This window comes from Peromyscus leucopus, chromosome 6 (assembly GCF_004664715.2).
Source record: "Peromyscus leucopus breed LL Stock chromosome 6, UCI_PerLeu_2.1, whole genome shotgun sequence".
Classification (NCBI taxonomy): Eukaryota; Metazoa; Chordata; class Mammalia; order Rodentia; family Cricetidae; genus Peromyscus; species Peromyscus leucopus.
The window spans coordinates 56960813-56985720 of NC_051068.1; the positions used below are offsets into that span (position 1 = coordinate 56960813).

At 40.9% G+C, this 24908-nt stretch overlaps 1 protein-coding gene across 2 annotated transcripts in view; it reads left to right on the forward strand.

Annotated features, from left to right (window-relative positions):
- Gask1b (golgi associated kinase 1B) overlaps positions 1-24908 on the forward strand; it is a 54961-nt gene that overhangs the window by 28213 nt on the left and 1840 nt on the right. For both annotated transcript variants that reach the window (XM_028880120.2, XM_028880119.2), the window contains exon 4: positions 21427-21653. In XM_028880120.2, coding sequence (XP_028735953.1) covers positions 21427-21653 — 227 coding nt within the window. The remainder of the gene's footprint in view (positions 1-21426; positions 21654-24908) is intronic.

The window sequence follows — 24908 nt, forward strand, 5'->3', positions numbered from 1 at the left end:
AGGTTATGAGGGCTTCTTTTATTTCTTGTTTAAATGATGCTTTTTACAGTTCAAGCAGTTTAGATATGGAATTTCCTCCTCATCATAGTTTCTTATATAATCCTTCATTAATGCTCCTGTGTACATGCTGAGTCATGGATTTTCTCTTTCTCTGTATTAAGGGTCTCACTGACACTGAGAGTTTATGTTATGCCTAGATCTCAGAGACGCCCAAAACACCACCATGAAGACCAAATCCCACATGTAAAAGCAAAGAGCCTTTATTTCAGTCTTGGAGCTTAGTCTCTGTTTGTCGGACACAGTGGTGAGACCAGAGAGCCCTGGGCTTGGGCAGGGTAGGGTTTTTATCATAGCAGAAGTTGGGGTGAGAGGATTTCCAGGGTCCAGGATCCTGATTGGCTGACATTTGTCTAGGGGTGTCTATAAAAGGGAAATAGGTGTGTACTAGGCTTAGGAACATCTGGCCATCTTATCTAACCTTATCTAAGGGTTGGAATGTTTGGGATGTCAGCTGCTTCCCCTTAGATGCTGGCCCATCTCTGGCATTTCCTGGATCCGGGTGTTGCCTGCCAGTAAGCCTGTCACAGAAGCTGTGTCTGGGTCCCTTAGCCTGTCATGGCAGCTGTGTGGTCGAGCTGTTTTGGGCTCCCCCACATCATACATCATTTATTTCTCACTTTCTCCCTCCATACTGACTGATTCTACTCATGAGTTCCATGTTTTTGATCTCAGGAATGGATGTTTAACCAATTAGAAATTTTTTTATTCTCTTTCCTTTTGTGTCTGTAAGAAATGGCAAGCCACCACTTCTTTCTCATCCTCCCTTTTTCACTTGTCTTCCAAACTGGAGGCTAATATGAAGGATAACATGAACAATTCCTTTCCTTGTAAGTCTTTCTTTGTCAGGGCAGATTGCGAAGCCTCAGTTACATGTTTCATTGTCCCCTCCATGCATCTGACACCACAGCCACTTAGGATCCTAAACCGTATGTGTTACTTTTAGAGACTGTGATATATTCTCTGGTCCATCAGTCAATTTGGGTTCCTGCTTGTACTCACATAGTATGTACATCTCACTGGTGGAGGCACGCCGCTCTGTACCACAGATCGAGAGAGGGTCACCTTGAGTTTCCCCAAGGATGCTTCACTCTTGTATGGCTCAACCTGGGTTGGGATTCAGGGACTGGCTTCCAATATCTGGTAAGAGAAAAGGGCCCATGGTGAGAGCTGCAAGGGCATAACGTGTTGAACAGTGAGAACAGACTGTAGAGTTAAAGCTGTGAGTGGGGTATGAGACAGCAAGTGGGACCAGATAAGAGGAGGAGCGGGGCTTTGGGCCAGTGACAGCAGGCTGGTGTCCCCTGCCGGAAGTTTTTGAGGAACAAATGGAAAGCACTATTGCCCTTCCAGCTAGGCTTGCTCTGAAATGCAGCTATTTTTACTCATCTAAATTGGAAGTGAGCATGGCTTCTAATAAGAACCTTCTACTTAAGTGACCACCCCAGCAGACCCCATAGGTAAGGCGTTAAATATAAAGCTGTGAGGGAGTTAACTCTGCCATGATAGAGTCATAAGTAGATCATGTAAATGTGAGAACAAGGAGAGCTTAATACATTTACAACATTTGAGTCATTGCAATGTCAGAGGCAGCAACAGCAGCCAGTTAACAGTTAGCAGACAGTCAAAATTAGTATCTGCCAGCACAAGTCAGAGATGGCAGAGAGGGACTTTAACCACACCTAGCTGGGTGTTTGGTGCATGTTGAGGTCGTGTTTAGGCTCATGATCACCTCCCTGGTTGGCAGGAAAACTTGTAGAGTGTGTGGGCATTCTACTGAGTTGGCCCAATATAGCCCAGAGAGTAAATCAGTCGCACAGCCTTTACCTCACCATTTGTCCAGTTTTCATCCCATAAAAATCCTAGGCAAGGAAGTTTGACATCTTTTTCCTCTCATGGAAATCTCTCCCACTCTTGAGAGTTTCTCTGAATTTTTCTTAATTTCTCCTTTTCTGTAATTCTTCCGAGTAAAGCTTGATTCTGCTTTGCATGTTCTCATGAGAGTTCATATTTTTAAGCTTCAGTAATGCGAGAAAACAAACTTGGAGCACTGTTCCAGATTGTCTAACACCTTAGGTCCTTGGATTATTCATAACTGGGATATGAAAGGTTACAATTTACTAACCCTCCTGTATCAGCTACAAACATGTCTTATCCCACAGCAGGGTTAATGCATTTGCCACTGTAGAAAGGTGGGATACCATCCCCACAGGAAAAATATAGCTTGTTAGATTACTCTGGTGAATGCTTTACCTACAGAGCCTCAGTTGCATGTCTTATCATCCATTGTAATTGATGTACACATGTTCATTGCAACTTTTCTTTGGTTATGTGGGTCTTTGTTTGGGTGCCAGTTGTGTTGCGTGACTTTTCCTGGATAGATGCAAACAAATGCCTATTTGTCTCAGGTAGGGCATCAGTGACAGACTGATGATTTCATTCAAGTCTAGCTTGCCAAGCCAATTAATTTATTGGAGTTGCTTACAGGACCACGGTCAATCCAAAGGCAGCTGCATCGCTAAAAAGCCCATACTCAGATGGGTGATGAGCTCACGAAAGCAGCATCACTGGAACTCAATGTCAACTCTCAGGCAGTTCCACCAAAGAGTATTCTCATTCTCCAACCATTGTTACAGCCTTGGGAGGGTACCTTTGGGTACTGTAAGTTTCATGAGTTTCCTCTGTCTAGTAGGTCTCATTAGCTTCCTGATTCTTAGAAGCCATTGTCTCCCCTCCAGGAGGGAATATTTCAATTAGAAGGAAATGGTTTCACAAAAGCCTGGAATCCCAAGTCAAAATTTTCTCTCTCTCTCTCTCTTCTACTAAGGAGTATAAATAGAGCCATTGCTATCACCAGAGGTTGAGCTATCCTTATGCTGTTCTGCTTATTACTTTATCATGACTAAGGGGCCAAGGTTATCTTAGCTCCACAATGGCTACCAGATGTTCATGTTTTACCTGGAGAGAAAAGCTATGTGCTATACCATCTCCAGTGTACTGAAGACTAGTCCTCCAACTTGATGTATTTAAAGTTTCATCACCTCCCAATAGCACAGTCCTGGGACCAATCCTTCAACAAATGGGCCCTTCTGAGCCATTTCAGATCCAAGCTACTGTAACATTTTCCTTTTGATTCTTCTCATACCATTTAATGTAAGATCATATATAATTGATTCTTTTACTTCTTGTATTTACCATCATAAATTGTTCATAGAAATTGAAGGGGTTTATGTTTATCAAAGTCTGTATAAACTGGCCAGTTTCACGAGTGTCATTCGATATTTTTGTGTAAAATTTTTCTATTCAGTAACATGGAGGTTGGTTTTTAATCAGAAATGCGCCCTATCAAAGTGGTGCTTGGGAATGTAGTGAGTGGATTTTTGTGAACGATTTTAGATGTGTTATGCCTGGAGCAAATGACAGTCACTTGCTCTGTGAAGCAAGAGCAAGGGCCAGAGAACACAGAACAGTTGTTATTCTCTGCATAACAGTGTTCATTTGTTTCACCCAATTAACAAATCTACATTCAGAGAGGCCGGACCATATTCCTGATTCTGTAAAGTACAAAAGAGCCACAAGCAATCTTTTCTTCTTGAAGTGTGGGGGTATGAACTGCACAGACCAAAATTCATCACCATGGGGATAACAAACCAAGTATTCTAGAGAATATTTTGTGTTTCTATGGTTTGGCCCAATTTCTCTCAAAAGATTAGATAAAATAACAGGAAAATTTCAGCACATGGGAACCCTGTTTCCTGACTTAGGAGACTCTAATGGTTAGAAACTGAGAATGAATTAGTTTGCAGAAGATGATCATCAACCATGCCACTAGTCGGTTCTTAGCCTTGAGAAATTACTTAAGTTTCCTTCTCTTTGGTTTCTCCATCTGTAAAACAGGACACTGTTTAGAGGGCTAATGAAAGAAGAAATTACTTTTATATATACCTTTGTGTATTTAGAATGATACCTGATACATAGTAAGTATTATTCATTAATTATGCAAATTGAACACCTAGAAATTCATAGATGTAAATAAGAGTTAAGTAAACCAATCTCTCCATCATTAAATTACAAGTCATTTACCAAATAACTTAATTTCTTTGAATGCTTATGGACTGCTATTCTTCTCTTCAAGGTCTTTTCTTATTAGGGTTTAATTTTTTTGACTACTCTGTCTTTTCTTATAAACTCTGATTTTTTTTCAAGGGCAAGTTCCTGTCTTACTGGACTTGTAACCGTTCTGTTAGCAGCCAAATGTTTGGAAATGCCACAGTACCTGGGGCCCTGTTTTCAGTCAAGGAAAACTGTCCAGTTATATTAAAATATTAGATCCGAAGGTCAAATTAGGATTGTTACAAGGGGAAGAAAAACTACTTGTAGCACAGAAAATGAGTAATGCTGTCAAAGGAAGGGAGTTAGGGTGTGGTGATATTGTGTTCCCCAAAATATTGTGCACCCTAATAAACTTATCTGGGGTCAGAGAACAAAACAGCCACTAGATAGACTTAGAGGCCAGAAAATGGTGACACACACACCTTTAATCCTAGCATTCCAAAGGCAGAGATCCACTTGGATCTCTGTGAGTTCAAGGCCACACTGGAAACAGCCAGGCAGTGGTAACAAGAGCCTTTAATCCCAGGAAGCAGAAAGGTATTTAAGGCGTGAGGACGAGGAACTAGAGCCTGGTTAAGCTTTTAGGCTTTTCAGCAGCAGTTCAGCTGAGATCCATTTGGACTCAGAGGCATCCAGTCTGAGCAAACAGGATCAGCTGAGGAATTGGCAAGGTGAGGTAGCTGTGGCTTGTTCTGCTGCTCTGATCTTCCAGCATTTCACCCCAATAACTGACTCCAGGTTTGATTTTTATTAATAAGACCTTTAGAGATTTGTGCTACATTAGGGAAAACATTTAAATGGAAGAATCGAATGAATAAAAAATGTTTAGCATTTTTTATTGTTTGGTGGGCTGACATTTTCTGAGACTATTTGTTGGATGAGTGATGAATGGATACTTGCCTTAAGGGGACAACAGTTGTGTGCTCAGAGATATTGCTTTCACCATCACCAAAAAGTATAACATATTTCTTTGCACTGAAATAGACTTTCTCAAGCTCTTGTTTGTCCTCAACACAGAGAAGGTTTGGTGGGGTGCATAAAAAAGGTGAAGGAGACCATCTCCTGCCTCAAGGGTTACACAGTTTAATATGAGAGAAAGATAACTGTGGTGGAATGTTTCAGGCACCATAATAAGTCTTATGGAAAGAAACTGGAAGCTATGGATTATTCTCAAATGGTTGGAGAATGAAGTTAGGGAGTTTGACATTTATTCCAGAAAGGTAAGACTCCGTAGGAAGACATTTTAATGGAGAAGAATCTTAGCAATGAGCTCAAAGTGTGAAAAGGTTCCTTGAATGGGAAAATGATGCCTGAAGCATTTCCTGTGAAGCAGTTCCTGTTTTCCAAAGGAAGTTTTCTCTTAGATGACTGTGAGTCATGAACCTATGGTCACAAAGTCAACAGTGAGCCACAGTGTTCCTTGTCCTGACAGCTGTCTGCTCCAGTTACCTTTTCTCTCCTCATCTGGTGCCTAAAGAATTTGCTCTGGGATGAATTCCATCTCATTCCCTTTGCTTTGATCTTTATGGCTTGTTTATTTTCCTACTTAGTTGTGTGATAAAAGCAAAAATGTCAACCATCGTGTGCGTGTGCGTGTGCGTGTGCGTGTGTGTGTGTGTGTGTGTGTGTGTATGCACATCTGTATGTGGGTGTGCATGCCCTTGTATGTGGAGATCAGATGTTCACTGGCTGGGTAGTGAGCCACTGGGATTTTCCTGTCTTTGCCTGCCAGCACTGGGATTACAAGTGTGTGCTGCCTGGCTTTTAACGTGGGCGCTGGGACCTGAACTCAGGTACTCATGTATGCACAAGCACTTTATCCAGTGAGCCTTCTTTCCAGTCCCCCACCCCCAACTATCTTCTATGTAAAGAAGAACTTACTATCTTTCACATTCTCTGCTAGACAAAGAAAGATTCTGCTTATGGCCCCTTGATAGATGATAAAGGATTCCCCAACATCCTTTCCTCTCCCTCTTTCTTAGAGGCCAGGCTCACTCTGGCAGTTCTTTGGAGCCAGTGAGGAAGGCTTGTCACAGGTGAGCATTCCAGTGGCAGGAGATAGGGTAGTCCAGTGTTCCAAACACAGTGATTTCCACACAATTTGGCTCGTCCTTATTGTTTTTCAGAATTGGAGCATTATCAATTTAAATGACCCCTGGCTGTGTATTTATTTGAAGTTCAAACAAATGGTGCAGTTCCTCATTTATTTGACAGCAAATAGTGAGCGATGATGGCCTTAGATAATGTCTTGGGTCCAAGCTGCAGAGAAAGTCTGGGATTTAGTGATAGTGGTTAATTAACATGATGAATTGGCTTGGACCTAGTAAGTGAAGAGGGAGAAGAACAAAGGGGCCACAGAAGTGCGTCTTTCTGCTTCTTATTGTTTGTTGAGACAGCATTCCAATTCTTATGGGAAGTCTGAGATGATCTGAGTGATTTCCTTGGCTGCAGGTCACTTGCTCAGGTAAAGGATGTAGGGACTAAGCTTTTCTAAACATTAAAAATGGCCAAGGTTTATAGATGTGTGATGTGTTCTCCAGGCCCCATGCCTTACTGAGAAGCTTATGAGCAAGCAATAGGTTTTTGGTAAAGAAGAATCATCGGTTTTTGAGAGTGTGGCAACTGGTAGGTTTGCTATACTCCAGTGGATGAGCAAACACCCACAGTCACATTAGCACCACTCATTGGACCTAATGGATGATTGACAAGCAAACACATGAGAAGATGGGAAGTTGTAATGGGGACACATTGGAGGGCACATGCGGGGATTAGAGTGGGAGAATGGGGGTAGGGGTGATCTTGTTTCTTTAGAAAAAAAGAAACATTTAAAAAAACCGATCAAGGTCAAACTTCACAAGGATAGACATGCTAAACACTGGTGAGTATTATGGTTATTATAGAGTTTTAGTTTTATAAAACTGTCTCATTTCATCAGTGAAATTCAAGAGACATTATTTCAGCATTTTCGATGTCTCTTAATACACTTCATGGCTGGGTTTAGGACGATACTGATGTTACCTTATTTGACAAGCCTTCCCAAGAAGATCTCCCTTCCTTTTCATATGATCTTGTGACACTGCAATTTCTTTGTAATATCCAGTATTGTTGATGGTAACTGGGGAGACTGCCCAGAAGCCTTGGTGTTTATTGGGCATCTGTGATGTTTCTCCCTTTTTACTATTTAGTGGAACAGAGACATTGGGAGTGATATAAATGAAGGATTACTTAGATTACTTAAAGGAACAAGAAACAGAGGTTTTTGGCATTAGATGAAATGGATAAACCGTGTAAAAATTACTGCTATTAAGGAAGGCTATTTTACATTAGTTCTAAGAATTGACTTTATTCTTGTTGGAGACAGGGTCTTGCTATGTACCCACACTGGCCTTAAACCTTCAGTTCTCCTACCTCAGCCTCCTGAGTGTGGGGCTACAGGTCGGCCTCCTTCACACTCAGCTGATTCACTTTACTCAGTTACCTCACTGCAGTAAGTTTAACTCATGACAGTGTACTTACAAGTAAGTCACACATTTGACTAGTTATTATTTTTATGCCTGCCTAGCTAAAGAATTTGTGCTCCTTAGCAGTTGGTCCCTTAAGTTCTCATACTGCCTCGGGGTATTTTTTATCAACTCCTCCCTAATGACTTCTTCTCTTGACCTACCTGTTTTTCCTCATTACACAGCTGAGTTAAATCTGCCAGGTTTGTGCATTCTGAGTCATCGTTTAGCCCTCCTCTGCTCAGTGTCTTACAGTCAAGCAATAGCAAATTTTGACACTTTCTCAAAATGACTCCCCAAACCTTCTCTCCTCCTGTCAATGCCGCCTTAAGCAGACTCATTCCTTAATGAGTCAGATGCCCTCCAGGGCTCCCACTGATCACCTTGATAGTCCTCTTTAGTTACCATTTACTGTGCAAATCATCCTTGAATCTACCTCTCAGGAAACTATAATATATCTGTAAGGACTTCCATTTGGTTGGATAATTAAGTTTAAAGGCCTTAGTGCTTTCAGAATTATTATGGAAGCCAGGCTTATAGCTGAGTGATGGAGGACATGCTTAGCATGTGTGAGGACCTAGCACCTATCCTCAGGACCAAAGTAAATAAACACGTAAGCAAAGTGATTAACCTAAAAACCACCAAAAGTATGCAAAACTAGGTAAGGCATTAAAATGAATCTCTGTGTATCTGTCCATAATTCCCAGTTAACAACAATCTTGTTCCCTCTTTAACTCTACTCATTTCCTGTTCCTACATTAATTTGAAGGAAGTCATGGGCATTGTATTATTTCATTTGTAAGTATTTTAGCGTGTATAACTAGAAGATAAAACATGAGCATATTAGCATACCTCAAATTATTAATAATTTCTGTCATATACCAAAGGTTTTGTAAATTATGTATATATTTCAATTAAATATAATTAATATATATTAATTAATAATATTATATATATATATATATATATTTCAATTTGTTTGAAAACTGGATTTCAATAAATGACCATGTGGTCAGTTGGGGTCTTTAAATATGTAAACTCCAATACTCCAAGCCTACATCTTCTTATTTTTTTGTTCATTTATTTTATTTTTCCTTTCCATTTACATGATCATGTAAAACCAGTTTCCTTGGGCCTGCTATGTAGGTCTCAGGGGATGGGCTATCAGTTTTAAACAGACAGGAGGATTACAGAGAGCATCTCTGGATGTGTTTGGTAATTGCTGGGCCCTCAATCTGTAGAATCTAAAACAAGTCAGCCTTTCCCTCTTGGATTCTCTTCACTGGGGGTCTCTGTTAGTTATAAATCCAGAAGCACAGGGCCTACCATAAACAGGACACAGCATTCCCTCTCTTGGAACGACCTTGTCAATTCTTTGCCAATTTCTTTTCAGTCTTTCCTTTGAAGACTCGACTCTTGCCCTTTCCTCATCCCCCACTCTTGCAACTTCTCCCAGATGTGATCCCCTTCATGAAACCAACATGTGTCTTTCTAGCTGGAAACCCCTCTACATGTGTATATCCCTGCATTCATATGTAGTAAGTGGATATTTGTGCATCTTCAAAAAGTTGGCCTACTGCAAATTCAGGTTTCTGTACCATCCTGCTTCTGTACCTTTAACAATTAAGGAGTGACAGGGTGTGGTGGAAGGTAGGGAGGATGCATTCCTGAGAACAGGTCAAGCCAGCACTCAGGAAGCAGAGGCAGGAAGATCTCTAAGTTCAAGGCTAGCCTGGTCTATAGAGCAAGTTTCAGGACAGCCAGGACTACACAGAGAAACACTGTCTTGAAAATCAAGCAAGCAAGCAAGCAAGCAAACAAACCAAAACCCCCAAACCAACCAACCAACTAGCCAAAAAAGAACAAGGCATGGGTCAGGAAATATTCTCTAGATTGAAACCAGATTCTTTTTTCTTCTAATTTTATTTTTTATGTGTACGGGTGTCCATGGAGGTCAGAAAAGAGCACCGTGTCTCCCTGGAACTGGAGTTACAAATGGTGATGAGCTATCATGTGGGTGTGGAGAATAAAATCCTATAATATGGATTCTCTGCAGCAACAGCCAGTGAATGCTCTTAACCACTGAGCCACCTCTCCAGCCCTGAAATCGTATCTTGATGCATTCACTGTGTATGACCATTTTAACAATACATGAAAGCTTTGTTTTACATTTTAGGTGTTTGATTTGAATACTTTTTTTTTTAAATCAGCTATTCTATTCCTGTTAGTGCATTTCAGCACTTCTTAATTTACTTTATAAACCAAATTGGAAAATTACAGATATTTAGAGAACCATTGAAAGGTTTTTGTAGCTGAAGTTTTCTCCAGTCCTACCTGGCCCACGGTCAGGACAAATCTCTCTCACCCACCAGCCCCACAGCCGCTCAGACCCAACTGAGTAAATACACAGAGACTTACATTGCTTACAAACTGTATGGCTGTGGCAGGCTTTTTGCTATCCAGTATCTTACATGTTGGTACTCATGACTGCAGCTGGCAGCATCTCCTGACTCAGCCTTCCGGTTCCCAGAATTCTCTTCTTTGCTTGTCCCACCTATATTTCCTGCCTGGCTACTGGCCAATCAGCATTTTATTTATACAGAGTGATGTCCACAGCAGGTTTTGATGAAAGTCAATGCATTTCTATTGAGGAATTTCTCTAATTTCCTCTTGGCCTCAGTTATCATATGAGGTTTAAGGGCTTGCCTCTTGATACTGTCAGAACATCATTTCCATGCTCTGTTTCTCTGAAGGTTTCCACCCCATGTGTCTTTGGGTTAATCCTTGCATCTTCTTCATCTTTGACCATTCTTTGATATATCTCCTTTCAATAGGACAGCTCCTTTAGATTCCATGCCTTCAAACTGCGTCTCATTGGAAGGTCTATAGAGTCTTCCTTGGCAGAGATTGACATACTGTCCTCTGAGAATTATGTTTTCTCAGGACCGCAGGATGGGAGGAAGGAGACAGTGAAATTGCAGGGTCTCTAATTTAAGAGGCAAATGCTTTCCACCTTATGGACCTTAAATGGAACCTGCTTCTGGTGATAAAGTTCTCTTCAAGGATACAACAGGAGAGAAAAGCAATTATGTGTCCATTGAGCTACGTGATTCTCTCTTCTGGGTTTTGACCTCATCTTCTGCTAAAGACTTGAGGTTTAGAGACCACGCTCTCTCACTTCACATTATGTAAACTATTTAATTGTTTTGTTCTGGAAACGAGAGATGGGGAGAGGAAGAGGAGTGGTCTTTAACTACATCGACTCACACTTGGCTTATGAGCCAATATCTGCTTCTCTGCATACTAGCCAGTCTCCCCCCACCCACCTTTTTAAGTTTTTAGACAGGCTTTCAGAGGCTGGCCTCAAACTCATGATCCCTGTCCTTGACTGTTCTCCTGTATGCTGGGATTCTATGTTGGTGCCACCATGTCTGCCTTAGTCCACTTTCTAGAAGAATAATTTGTGCCTCAAAAATTATGCCTTTTGTTAAGGAGTGCATAGCTTCCCGAGACGTCTGCTCCCAACATGAAATATTGAAGACTGTTAATTTATTTTTCTTCTAAATATTAAAAATATTTTACTGTCCATATTTATCTGACACTGCAGTATTTCAGCATGTATATACAATTTATGCTGGTGGAATGAGGTATCTCCAATCATCTCTAATTTTTGAATGTCCAAAATCTTCTCATAGTTCTTTTGAAATAGGCAATTAATTGTTGTCCAGTGCAGTTGTATTACTGCACTACAGAACAATTCATTATTCCTTCTACCAAACTGTAACCCTGTGCCCATTAGTCATCTTCTCTTATCATCCCTTTCCTACTCTTCCAGTGTCTGGCAAATACTAGTGTAGCTGGAGAGCTTTTCTTTCCGGGTCCCACCAAGTCCTGGCATTCTCTTAGCCCACTTATAAAATAAACACACAGACGCTTACATTATTTAAACTTCTTGGCCATTAGCTCAGGCCTATCATTGTCTAGCTCTTACTCTTATATTTAGCCCATTTCTATTAATCTATACTTTGTCACGTGGCTTGTGGCTTACTGGTACCTTGCACCTTGCTTGTCCTGGTGGCTGCTCCAGGCAGTCTCCCCCTCTGCCTTCCTGTTCCCTCAATTCTCCTGTTAGTCCCGCCTATACTTCCTGTCTGGCTACCAGCCAATCAGTGTTTATTTATACAGAGTGATATCCACAGCATACTAATCTATGTACAGTTTCCATGACATCAGTGCTTTAAGTTTCCAGAGATCAGTGAGGCATGTGCTATTTCTCTTTCTATGCTGGACTTATTTCATGTACTATGATGTTCTCCAGTTTTGTCCATGTCGCCTGAAATAACAAGATTTTACTCTTTTCTATAAACAATACTCCATGTGTGACTCATGATTTCATTCTCCATTCATCCACATAGACACCTAATATAATTCCATGGTTTGGCTGTCATTCAGAGTATGGCAGTGAGTCTGGGATGTAGATGCCCAGTGGACACTGATTTCATCTTTTTTGGCTATGTACTCAGGACTATGGTTACTGGGCCATATGTAGCAGAACTTTGTATATGGTTTTGCACATATCTAGCATTCATCCCCAGAAACTCCTGTCTTTGATTTCTCTAAACTAGGAGGTTGGTTGACCCAAGTGCTTGCTTTTGTATTTGAGCACAAGAGAGAAATATCTGGTCAAAACTATGATAACCAACTAAATATTTCTTGGTCAATTCTAGTTATATTGTTAGTGAGGAGTGAAGAACATATTGATTAGTTACATGCAATTTTTTAAAAGTTTATTTTCACAGTTGTTGTGAACTTTCCAGATAGTGCTGAAATTAATAACGCATAGTTAGAATGTTTCAATCATGTGTCTAGTTATGCACAGGGATGATGGAAAGATGATGAGTTTGAGAAAGCCTGTTAGTCAATACATAACATTTGAGATCCAAAGGCTTTTTAACACATTCTGTGAATTAGCTTTTGCTTTCTTTCTAATGCCATTGCACTTTTCTGAATCCCACTTACTTAACTAACACGTTTCAGGGAAACTGGAGTTTTGTGAGTTGGACTTCTGGGTGAATCTGTTGTGAAGCAAATTAAAAACTCTGAACTCTCATTGAGACTGATGGATATCTGTATGCCCTGCCCATTCTCCAAGATATTCCTATAGATCTTCTGTAGTACATATACTGTTATGCATATATTTACATATATACTACTGTATAATTATTTAAAAACTTTTGTGCTTCATTATTGACTACTGAGGATGTAGACTCAGAGACAGGGTTAAGGGTTAACCAGGGGCTGGTTGATCCATTATGAAAGTGAGGTAAAGATTCTGTTCATCTCATGCACTCCATGTTAATGTTGTTTACAGACATCATTCACTAAAAGATAGATGGAGCTTCAAAAACCATTGCTGTGATGGGATCAAATCAAATGGGATTTGGTCTGGGGCAATGGGTTTTATAGACTTTTCAAGGAACCATGAAGTCAAAAGTATTTTCATAATACTGAGACTTGTTTTTTCTCTCTTTGCCACTTTTCACTGTGTTAATATTCACACTAGTAAGTGAATTTGTTGGAAGACATTGCTGGCTGGTCAGAGGTTGCAGCCTCCCCATGGTCTGAGAGCTTATCTCAATAGCTAGACAGTATGGGACTCCCTCCCTCCCTCCAGCAGAACTTCCTGCCTCTACCTGCCCTTATCTGGAGAATGTCCCTGGGCCTGGAGGACTAACCTTATCTGAAAGCTGTCTCTAAACCAGATGTCTGTCTCTAAACCAGATGGTTGATTCATCTTTAGCTTGAACTTTGGCACAGATTTCTGCTGGAAGATTTGTGCTAGGAGTTCTGCTATAGGATCCTACTGCCACGTACTAAGCCTTGTGATAGGACCGTGCCACTTAATACAAATTAGGGTTTGTCCCCAGGATCCCCAAATCTATATGTTCCTTATACTCTGGAAGAAAGTTGAGCTGTCTCTGTTTGTGCTCATGGGCCACATATAAAGCTTTCTGTTGCCCCTTCTGCCTTTTCCCCCTTTCAGTCTGATGGCTGACAGGCCAAGAGGGAAAGAGGACCCCCACATGGATTTGTTGATGTCTTAGCATGAGTCAAGGTAGGCAGCAATCCACTAGTAATAGCCCTACTTTGTATCCCTCTGAACATCTTGGGAAAACACAGAGTAAATGCCAGATTTTCTCAAGAATGGCCTTGGTGAAGTGATACTTTATTAAATGTCTGCCTGTAAGTACATACTTTTTAAATACTTTGAGCGATAAGATAAGAAGAAATCTCATGTATTCTATTTCAAAGCTCAACTGTTGTGTTGAGACATGGGTAAGACAATAGAGGGGGGAACATGGAAGTCTGGCTTCATCACCAGGTCATTGTGTTTAGTATTTGTTGTTCATATCAGGTGTATGGACTCATGCAGAGTCAGTCTTCATTTTTTCCATTAATAAACAATTATTAAGTACACAATCTTTATAAGATAGGAGGTACATTGGTAAGATGTGCAGAATCAGCCATGCTTAGCTCAAGAGGCTGTAACATCCATGGCAGTAAGCACATTGGCCTTTCTAGTATGAGATGCCATGGCCAGCTGCTGTGAAAATCAGCTCCTGTTTCTCTTCCTGGGCAGCTGAGTTACCCTCTTGGAACAGTTCTTGTCATTTCTGTGTAACAACTGGACTCCAAAACCCACATACTAGTCCAGATTGTCTCAATGATTAAAACATTTATAATGTAACAAGCCTTACAATGTTTTGAAAATTTTTAGCTGGTTATATATAAGGCTTTAATTTATAAGAAGCACAGAAATGAATCCATCTTAGAATGGGAGAGTCTATATATAGTGGATGTAAAAATAACTTTGAAAGCAAGGTCAACTCAGAAAGCAAAACCAAAATATTTTTGAAAGACTAGCAAACAACCAATTTGTCAGCATTAGTTAGTGTTTTAATTGAGTTCCATTAAGAATATGAGTCTAGCCAGCTGTTGGACTTGTCACATCAATTCTAGCCATGATTAGAATGGTATCTGAGCATTGTCACAGGGTTGATCTTTATTCTTGTCAATTTTCTTTTGACAAATTCCTATTATTGAGAAAAATAAACTTGAGAGGAATTCTATGTAAATATTAAATATGAACAAACGCCACTGTACAAGAGACCAGTTTTCAGGGGCATTACTCCTTCAGTTGTAAACCAGCAGGAGTTTTAGCTCCTTGATTATCCGAGTTTATGTAGGCTAATGTGCCATCTCATCTCATTAGAGGAATGTATTTTAAGAAGTTTTTCTTAAATTAGAAATATTTTATTTCTAGTTTAAATTTCTTTGCTTATTGTAAATTCCTAAGAAAAAATTTTAGGTTGTTCATTCTCATTTTGTTTGTTTATTTTTAATCTAAAAAATGTTATTTATTTTAAGCATATGAGTGTTTCAATTACATGTATGTGTACCACCTATGTGCTTGGTACCCAGGGAAGATAGAAGAGGGTATTGGGCCAGGTGGTGGTGCACTCCTTTAATCCCAGCACTCAGGAGGCAGAGCCAAGCGGATCTCTGTGAGTTCGAGGTCAGCCTGGTCTACAGAGTTCCAGGAAAGGCACAAAAACTACACAGAGAAACCCTGTCTCAAAAAAACCAAAAACCCAAACACAAAAACACCAAACAAATAAAAAAAAAGGTATTGGGTCTCCTGAGACTGGAGTTACAAATGGTTGTGAGCCACTGTGTGGGCTCTGGGAATTGAACCCGAGTCCTGGGTAAACAGCAGCACTCTTAATCGCTGAGCCCTTTCTTCAGCCCCCTCCTTTCTGTGTTAGATTTTTTCTGCTTAATATAAATTCAGTCTGAAAACTAAAACTTTACAAGACACAAAAATACTTGTCTTTTTCTGTCTGTTAGTTTGTGAGCCTTTTAAAAGTCATTGCAGGAAGGTGGGTGTGTCTCTAGCAGAGGTTATTTTTACTCGGCTCTGCCTATTCAAATTATAGAAAGTAAATTTCATTCCTTAAAATAGTCTGTTGGTTGCCTGGTGCCTCTATCCAGAGCCTTTCTGTGGTGCAATGCAACTTAAAACATTGCATCTAATGGTCTAAATGCATCACAGCATTGAACACTGCACAGAGAAATACTACTACGCCTTTCCTTGTGATCTGTAACATGGAAGACACTAGAGATCCGTCCGTGAATTGGTGCACACTGATAACAATTTAAATGTGGAATTCTGGGGTGGAGGTGGATTAGAGGAGCTGTTTCTTACAGAGGTGGAGGCATGAAGAGCCTGTGCTCTTTGTTAGATGTTAGACACAGAAGACCCTTTTTACATTTCTCATCATTCCTCAACTGCCCTGCTAGTCATAGGTACACACTTACTAATCTAACGGATACTTGCTGTCAAGGCAGCATGGAGCATAAGTGAAAGTTATTGCTTCACAAGATGACACAGTTCCCAAGTGGTATAGGTGCAGGTGAGGGAGAACACATTCTCTCCCTCCCTCCCTCCCTCTCCCTCCCCCCTCTTTCTACGTGTGTGTGTGTGTGCGCGCGCGTGCGTGTATGTGTGTTATTAACAAGCACCACGGATACTGTGGTGCTTGTCTACAATTGGCCTTCCCATAGTGCAGTGTTTCCGCACACACTCATTAGACTGCAGGAACCCCACTCAGATTCCATTCTCAGCACTGCAAATGCACCCAGGTTTATAGGGGACACAGCTCCGGAGTGCCTTTCCCCTTGTGAGTTGCTCTGACAACTATTTAAGCTCCAGTGTTTTGTGTCTTCCCATGCCTGGAGTGGTGCTAGCCAATTTGATTCTATGTCTCTTTGCCTTTTGAAATATTTCACGATAATTGTTGAAAGGAAGACCCGTTGCCTGTATCTTTGACAAGCAAATGAGATATTCAAGTAAATCATTGAAAAGTAGGAGGAAATCTGCCAGAAAACTGCCAGTCAGAGAAAAGAAAGAATTTTCTTTGCCGCTTCCATTTTACCTGCTTTTATGCTGATGACATGCCAGGCATTACGGCAGATTTTCTACCAGATAGAGAATTCATGATCCATGGCTAGTGCAGTTAAATCCACCAAAAGACACTACCCACAAGCAGGCGGCAGGTGTGGAGGCAGCTTGGTGGCTTGCTTCTGGTAGTACTTTTGTAAACTCCTGTCTTGACATGCCACCGCTGCTGTACAAGGCATGGCTTTGGTGGGGGTCTGTACACAGTCACATCCAAAGCGAGTTACAACACTGAGCAGAGCTCAGTCATCAAGAGCCATTCACTGAATGCCCACCACATGCTAGCCTTCGGGTAAATTACTGTGCCGAACTGCTGTTTATCTACATACATATTTTCTTGAATATTTACACTTTTTTCCCCTCTTAAATTTGGTGTTTTCTTTCAAAAGATGGCAGTTTCTAAATGTCAAAAACAAACAGGTTGAGCCAAGTGTGGTGGCGAACACCTTTAATCCTAGCATTTGGAAGACAGAGGTGGGTGGGTCTTATCTACTTAGCAAGTTACAGAACATCCAAGGTTACGTAGAGACTCTGCCTCAAAAAGCCAAAACCTAATAGTTCAAAAAAAGATGGTAAGGATTTTAAGATAGGAGCTGGGGAGATAGCTTGGTTCTTCCAGTGTTTGCTGTACAATCCATCATGAGGCCTGGATTTGGATCCCTAGCACCATATAAAAGCCAGGCACGGAGGTAGGTGTGTACCTGTTACCCTTAGCATGGTGGTAGGTGTGCACCTGTCACCCTAGGCATGGCGATGGGTGTGTATCTGTAACTCCAGGTGTGATGGTGCGTGTGCACCCCAGTGAAGGAGGTACAGGGCAGGGACAGAAGGGTCACCAGCCAGTCAGCTAGACCCCACTGCAATCAATGACCTCCAAGTTTAGTAAGAGACCTTTGTCAAACACTAACAGGGAGCGTGACAGGGAAAGACACTTGAAGCCAATCTCTAGCTTTCACGTGCTCCTGCATATAAGAACATGTGTACCACATACATATGTGCACACACAAATTAACAAGTTATGTATACCCCCTCCACAAAGAATGTTTAGATACTGACTTATTAAACAAAAAATACATACATGCACACCTGTACACATATGCTCATGTGGACCAGTTTAGAATGAAGAAGGAAAAATAGTTGGATGCCAATATACAGGTCTATCTGATTTAGCTTGTTTAGGCCTTAGCATTTGGATGATGGGAGTTTGCTGTCTATGTTGGTGAGAACATCCTCATTATACTCTGCCTTCAGCTTCCCAGCACGCTCTGTTTCGGTTCTCATTCTTTTAATGATTGCCCCGATGCCCTCCTCACTGCCCTTCTCCTGTTCTTCCAGTTCAATGTGAGAAAATGGGGAAATTTTCAGATAAATCTATTTTCAGATTTTCTGTGTGGGCTCAGCACTCTAACTTCCACTGGCTCTGCTGGCTTTCATCTTCCCATCATTTCCAGTGGTGCACTCTAACTGCGCTGTACAGTGTGTGTCAAGGACCCAGGCCACCTCACATCAGTCCGAGACACCAATGCAAACAGTGCCGATGAGCACTTTTAGAAATATCCATAGTGCTTTCATAGAGCACGTTTGTCCATGAGTGAAATGAAATACTTCTCCAGCTAATGCTGCCTGGCTCTTTAAACTCAAGTCTTATGAGCTCTCCTTTATGCATTTTTTTTTTTTTTTTTTGCTGAAGTTCTTTGTACTTCTTCTGAAACTCTTATAGTAATCAATATTATTGATTGAATAGTGAACCATTTAACATTTTATGCAAATGTAAACAAATGCTTTTATTTTTTCTTCCTTTTCTGGGAGCCAATGCCTGGAAGATCCAATCAGTTTGGATGAGAGCATGGTGATGTCTTGGACTTCTGCCTTGGAATCCTGAGTTCTGTCCTTTGTGACAAGAGGGACCCCAGAGGAGTTGGCTCAGTGTCTTCACTTAGTTTCTATTGCTTTGCTGAAACATTGTGTGCGATTAGTTGTTTAATCGTGTTACTTTGAAGACAATGAAGAGAGGAATAAACTAACCCAAGTCCTTGATGGACCTAATTTTGAACACAGAGCTGGATGGATGTTGTCCCTTTGTATAGAAAGGAGCTGGTGCTCAGCAGATGTCTAATGGCTCCTGGGGAGGCATGCAGCTAGACAGAGGCTCCCTTGGTTTGGTAACTATAGCAGAAGTTATAAATCACTCAGAAGATATATTTTTTCCTACAGACAAAACTATTGCTACTAAAGGAAAATGGAATTAAGGGGGAAAAGCTTTTGAAGAAAATATATATCTAAAAATATCTATCCTATCTCTTCAAAAAATTGGCTGGAACACCTGGATTTTTCTGAGTGTAATTTTAGTTAGGTAAACATTGAGAAGATGTATTTTTCTAAAGAAGGAAAGAATGCTTTTATGGAAAATGATGATTGGCAGTCCTCTTCAGCAGTAGATTATTTTTGCAAAAATAATTTTCCTTGTTTTAAAGTTTAAGAAAGCATGAATTCAGTCAGGGCCAGCAACATGGCTGGCCTGGAAAAGGTGCCTTCTGCCAAACTTGATGACCTGAGTTTTCTCTCTGGTACCCGCATGGTGCAAGGATAGAGACTGTATCTGAAGGTCGTCCTCTGCCCTCCATGTGTGGAGGTTGTCATACAAACACACACCCACCACATGCATCCACATAAAATAAGTAAATTAATGAACTGATAAGAACTCAAACACTAATAGTGATTAACATCATTATTGCTTACCTGAAAACATTTACCCTTCAATGGGCTTCTTTGTAGGGTCCCCACTTAAGAACAGAGAGATGCAGATGGGCACTGTGAGTGGTTTTCTATGCAATACTTAAGTGTTTCTTTTAATGTGTGTACTAAACAAGAACAATAAAAATGCATCTTGGGTTCATAGTTGTGTGAGATGTGCTTTATTAGGCTTAAAAATTGGTGAGCCATCTTAAAAATATGCAGAACTGTATTTAGCACATACCTGCCAGGCAAATGATGCTGACTTTAAGGAGTTGGGTTATGGTGGCCAAATGCTACTTGGTACAGTGAGTGGGGACTCAGAAGGAAAATTATGACAAAACTCTTAGAAAAGTAAGAGGGCATGATTTAATAGGCCATTGCTAAACAAGAACAAAAATAGAAAGACATACTTTAGTCAGAGAGCAAGGAAAACAGAAAAGCAAATTCTTTGGGACCTTGAAGTCTGACTGTTATACCTCTAGGTATACATACATATACACTCAGCACATGGTAATGTACTCACCAAGTACAAGTATGAATCTGAATAGCATCAGTGGCAACATCCCTAGAAAATGAACTGGACGTACACACATACCATTTGTGATGTTGGTCAGAACTGCCTGGTACAACAACAGGCTGTCAGGGAATTGGTGAAATCATCAGAACGTCTCATGACTCAAAATTAAATTATATAGGACACTTTGAAACATACTGTAGGAAACAGTCAAACTTGGGGAAGGCAATAAAAAGATGTCCTATGTCATTTTTTCCCACTTCTAATTGCTCATGCTTTCATGGGGTTTAAAAATAAAAGCTATAAAATATATTACTTTCAGAGATGCTGACAGGGCCTGAATTTATGAGAGCTTATGATCAAACATGAATACATTGAATATTCATGGCTTTTGTTACAGTTTGGATCATAATTCTCCCCCACATTCCCATGCACTGTAGACTTGGTCCCCAGCTTGCAACACTGCTGGGAGGAGTTGGAATCTTTAAGAGGTGCTGTTTAGTAGGAGTTTTTAAGTAATCAGGTTAGGCCATAGAAAGGATTTGGACCCTCATAACTCTTCTTCCTATCTTTGGTTCTCAGCTTCCTCTGCCTTCCCACAAGTCCAAAGGCAATGAGGTCAACCGACTAGGGACTACATTCTGCAAAACTGTTAGCCAGGGTTATGCTGGCTGGAGACCACTCTTCATTATTACCACCATGTGTTCATGTTCAATTGTGTTAAAATTTGTAGGGGAAATGAAATGTTTTTCAGTACTAGACTACACAGTTGGAATTTAACTCTTAAGGACATATTTATTGATCATTTCATTTTGTTGTTGTTTGAGACAGGGTTCTTCTATGTAACAACCTTGTCTGTTCTGGTCAAAAGAAGTGACACTGAACAATGTTTGAATCAATCTTTCCACTTTCTATTCTAGTCATCTGCATTATAACAAGCTTCCAAAGTCTTTGTCACATATTCAGAATCTAGCTGATACTTAATTATTGGATCTCATACCTCCTACAGACTTTTCTATCTTATTTCCAGCTAGCTACTGCAATACTGAAGTCCAGTATAATAGATTTTATAGCCAACAAAGTAATCAGAATCTGTAGAGCCCAGCTCCAGGGAGAAAACAAGAGCTAGCCCCCTGGGTCTGTAGAAGTATGACGCTGTCTCTCCTCTCCTGAAGAGTTAGAGATTCTGCTGGCCACATGCTTGAATGTGATTCCGTGGGAACTGTGGATACCAAGGGTGGAGACGCCTGAGTTGGATGGTCTGACATTGGAGCTGTTAGCAGAAGCTGGAAATGCTTAGGACTATATCTGAGTCAGAGGGCTTTGAACTGTGGACTTATTCTAACAGTTGCTTTTAATTAAGTCAGCCTGGCCTGCTGGGATTCTGGAAGCCCAGCTGTTCAGAAAGCTCCCATTCTTTGGAAATGTTCTGGCTTTCCCAAGGTTTTACTCAGCATTTTGGATTTTGTTTTCATTTCTATTTTCAGATTTACAATCGCTTAGATACCAATTGCTGTGGATTCAGACCTCGAAAGGAAGATACCTGTACACAGAATGGACTGAGGCCAAACTGTGATGACCAAAATTCTGTGACTTTAGCACACATTGTCCAGCGAAAGAAGGACCCAAGGCATTTGGTTTTCGTAAACAACAAGGGCTTCTTCGATAGAAGTGAAGACAACCTAAACTTCAAATTACTAGAAGGCATCAGAGAGTAAGCTTTTTTTTTTGTTGTGGAAGTCCCATCTCATTCTTTAGCCTGGACTGTTCTGGAATTCTCTGTGTAGCTCAGGCTACACACTTTTGTCTTCTAAACTGACCTTAAACTTGCAGACATCCTCCTGCTTCAGCTTTCAGAGGGCAAGGATTATAGGAAGGAGCTGTTACACCCAGAATAAAGAGTAAATTTTCTAGTGAAGTGACATTTTGGATGATCACATATATGTTAAACAACTAGTAACGTTCCATGAAAACTCACACCTTATGTTAGATAGATTTCCAAAGAAATTATGGGTGTGGGAATAGAGACCTAAGGAAGTAAAATAACCCTCCAAGAGCAGCCTGTGCACCTATCAACAGTCCACAATGCCTGCACAGCTCCTACCATTTTCTGCCTTCACTGCCTTGATCACCCTTCATTGTGAAAACCCGTGTAGGTAAGGTTGGACAGATGCAGGGCTGCCAGGAGTAGGGATAATCAGGTGGCAGAGGCTCTGTTATTATTGCCCAGGATTGGACATGGGAGGAACAAGAGAGATGTCAAAATCCATAATAAACTATTTGGCCTGTCAATAGAACTAATAAGCATGGTAGGAAGTCAGATTCATGATAAACCCAAATGACTGCTATGAATACAGTGGGAGAAGAGCTCTCTGAAGAGCAGGGCACCAGAGGACAGCAGACCCTTTAAGCTGGGGAGGAGGACTTTGGAGTACTCACAAATCTTTATAGTAGACATAGACTCTGGGGCTGGGTCTTAAACAGAGGAGGAGCTGCAGGAGGCTAGTCAATGAAGTACGGCTATACTCAATATGGACCCAAAACCCAGAGGTGACCGAAACCGTTTAGGAGACATTTGGTAGGACTTAGAAAGGATACAGAGTCAAGAGGAGGCTGCTGTGAAGTTAAGGAAGATAGTTCTGTGCTGTGGAAGTGAAAACACATTTAGTCTCATGGCACGCCGATCTCATGCATTTGTGCATAGAGGAGGTTCAGACTCTTGAGTAGCAGGAGCTGGGCTACAAAGATTTATCAGTTCAACCTCAGTTTTGTAAACCGTAAATAAATTTCCACAGTAAGTGGAGCCACCCTCGTTTGCTACCCATTTTAGTCAGGAATAAGATCCCCTAATTAGGTTAGATTGGAAGCTTAAGAGTCCATAAGATAGTGGTAGCTCCCTAAGAGTTGAGCAATGTCCGGGAAACATCCCAGCATGTCTGAAGTTAATGGTAGAGCTCAGCTTTTCCAAGCCCGCACCCACTGCTTTTCCTTGCAGATACTTGTATTTGTGTTCCAATGTTATTACTCTTACGAGGCTGGCAGGTGTGTGGCTCAGGGTGTTCCATCCCCAGAGCTCAAACAAAGGCAAACCCAGAAGAAGACAACAAAAAGTGTAGAACTTGCCGATGATCCTCTGTAGCACCTCTTAGTTGTTTCCCCTTGACTTGGTTCTTAGATAATGTGGATTTTATATACACTCTCAATACTAACAAGCACACTCTTCCTGTGGGTTTTGAGAGTCCCGAGAGGTTGTTTGCCATGCCCCTCCTTCCCCTGTTGATGCTCTTCATGTCTCTGTGAATTGAAGGCAGAATACGTGGTAGGTTCTCCCTTTTAAATGCCTAACCCAAGGAGAATTTATGCATAGGAAAATTGACATTCCCAAGATGTCACTTGCTGAATTGATACTACAAGGACTTAAAATTTCTTTGCAGAATTGAGAGCGCCAGGGGCATACATCTATCTATCTTAAACATTCACATAGATATGAATACTTTTATTTATTCTTTCAAAGAAGATTAAACCTTAACTTCGTTATGAGGAGTAATGGGTTTAAGGTTAAACCTTCTTTGAATATGTAATTCACATATTAAGAAGCAAAAGTGAAGTCTTTGCTAAGTTCAGAGTCACACATAGAATATTTCCATTACCAATACAATGTAAAAACCAATAGTAGAGTAATGGGTTGTTTTCTTTTATGAACAGGACTGAAGAGCCTAGTGGTTTTTTTTTTTTTTTTTTTTTTTTTGGTTTTTCGAGACAGGGTTTCTCTGTGTAGCTTTGCGCCTTTCCTGGAACTCACTTGGTAGCCCAGGCTGGCCTCGAACTCACAGAGATCCGCCTGCCTCTGCCTCCCAAGTGCTGGGATTAAAGGCGTGCGCCACCACCGCCCGGCAAGCCTAGTGGTTTTAATACTTGCCTTTCATGCATTCTGCCTCAGCTAAATTAGTTGAAGGGATATAGAAGTTACAATTACGGATATTAATACTTCATACAAAAGTGCTGCTTGGTTAATTCATAGCCCACAGGACTGCACGGTACATGTTTTTGGGGAGCCTGGAATATACAATAAGCCTTATTTAACTTCACACTTCTGCGATTTAATAAGTATGTTCAGCGCTGTGACCTTTGGTCTTCTAGCACCCTCAGAATTCCTAACCTTGGGTTCCTAGTGTCCATGCATCCCATGTCTTGTCTCCAAGTTTGTCTTTAAATAAGTGTATGTTCTTGCCATGTAGTATTTGAGGTACAACTGAAGTCATTTGAAAGTTACTCTTGAACCCCAGTGATTATAGGGTGCATTTAGCAGCATTTTAATGAGAGTTAGACAAGGCCAAGCTGGGGGCGTGGCAGAATATAACCTATGATTTCAACCAGACATTTCCTAAGATTTCTATCCACACTGCTAGACTCTGTGTGCTGGAACTTGGCTCTAGTCCTTCTACATGAAAAGAAGCAAGTTTAGTGAATTCTCTCAAGACGCTTCACCCAGATTCTTCTTGAGTGACCTCAGGATGTCCAGAAAGATGTCATGGAATGTCCTTGCTCCAAAAGTTTACTTTCGCTGAATTTATTTGAAAACAGTTGCCAGCTTGCTGTGACTGTACCTAACATCTGAGGTGATCATCTTACAAAATGGGGAGATATAGCGTGGTTCACAGCCTTAGAGATTTCAGTCCATAGTCACCTGGACTGTTTGTTTGATCCTTTAGTGGCACTAAATGCCACCATGTTTCTACTAATCATTTCCATCTCATTAACCAGTATAATGTAAAAAAAAATAGTAGAGTAATGGGTTTTTATTTATTTTTATGAACAGGACTTTCATAATCAAGGTTGGAGAGGTCCTTTTCAGTACATGGCCAGGAATTGAAAGAGAGAAGAGGAAAGGGTAGAGTTCTAGTATCCTTTGCAAGGCCTGCCCCATTGACCCCACCCTCCACTATGCCTCACCTCCTTGAAGGACCAC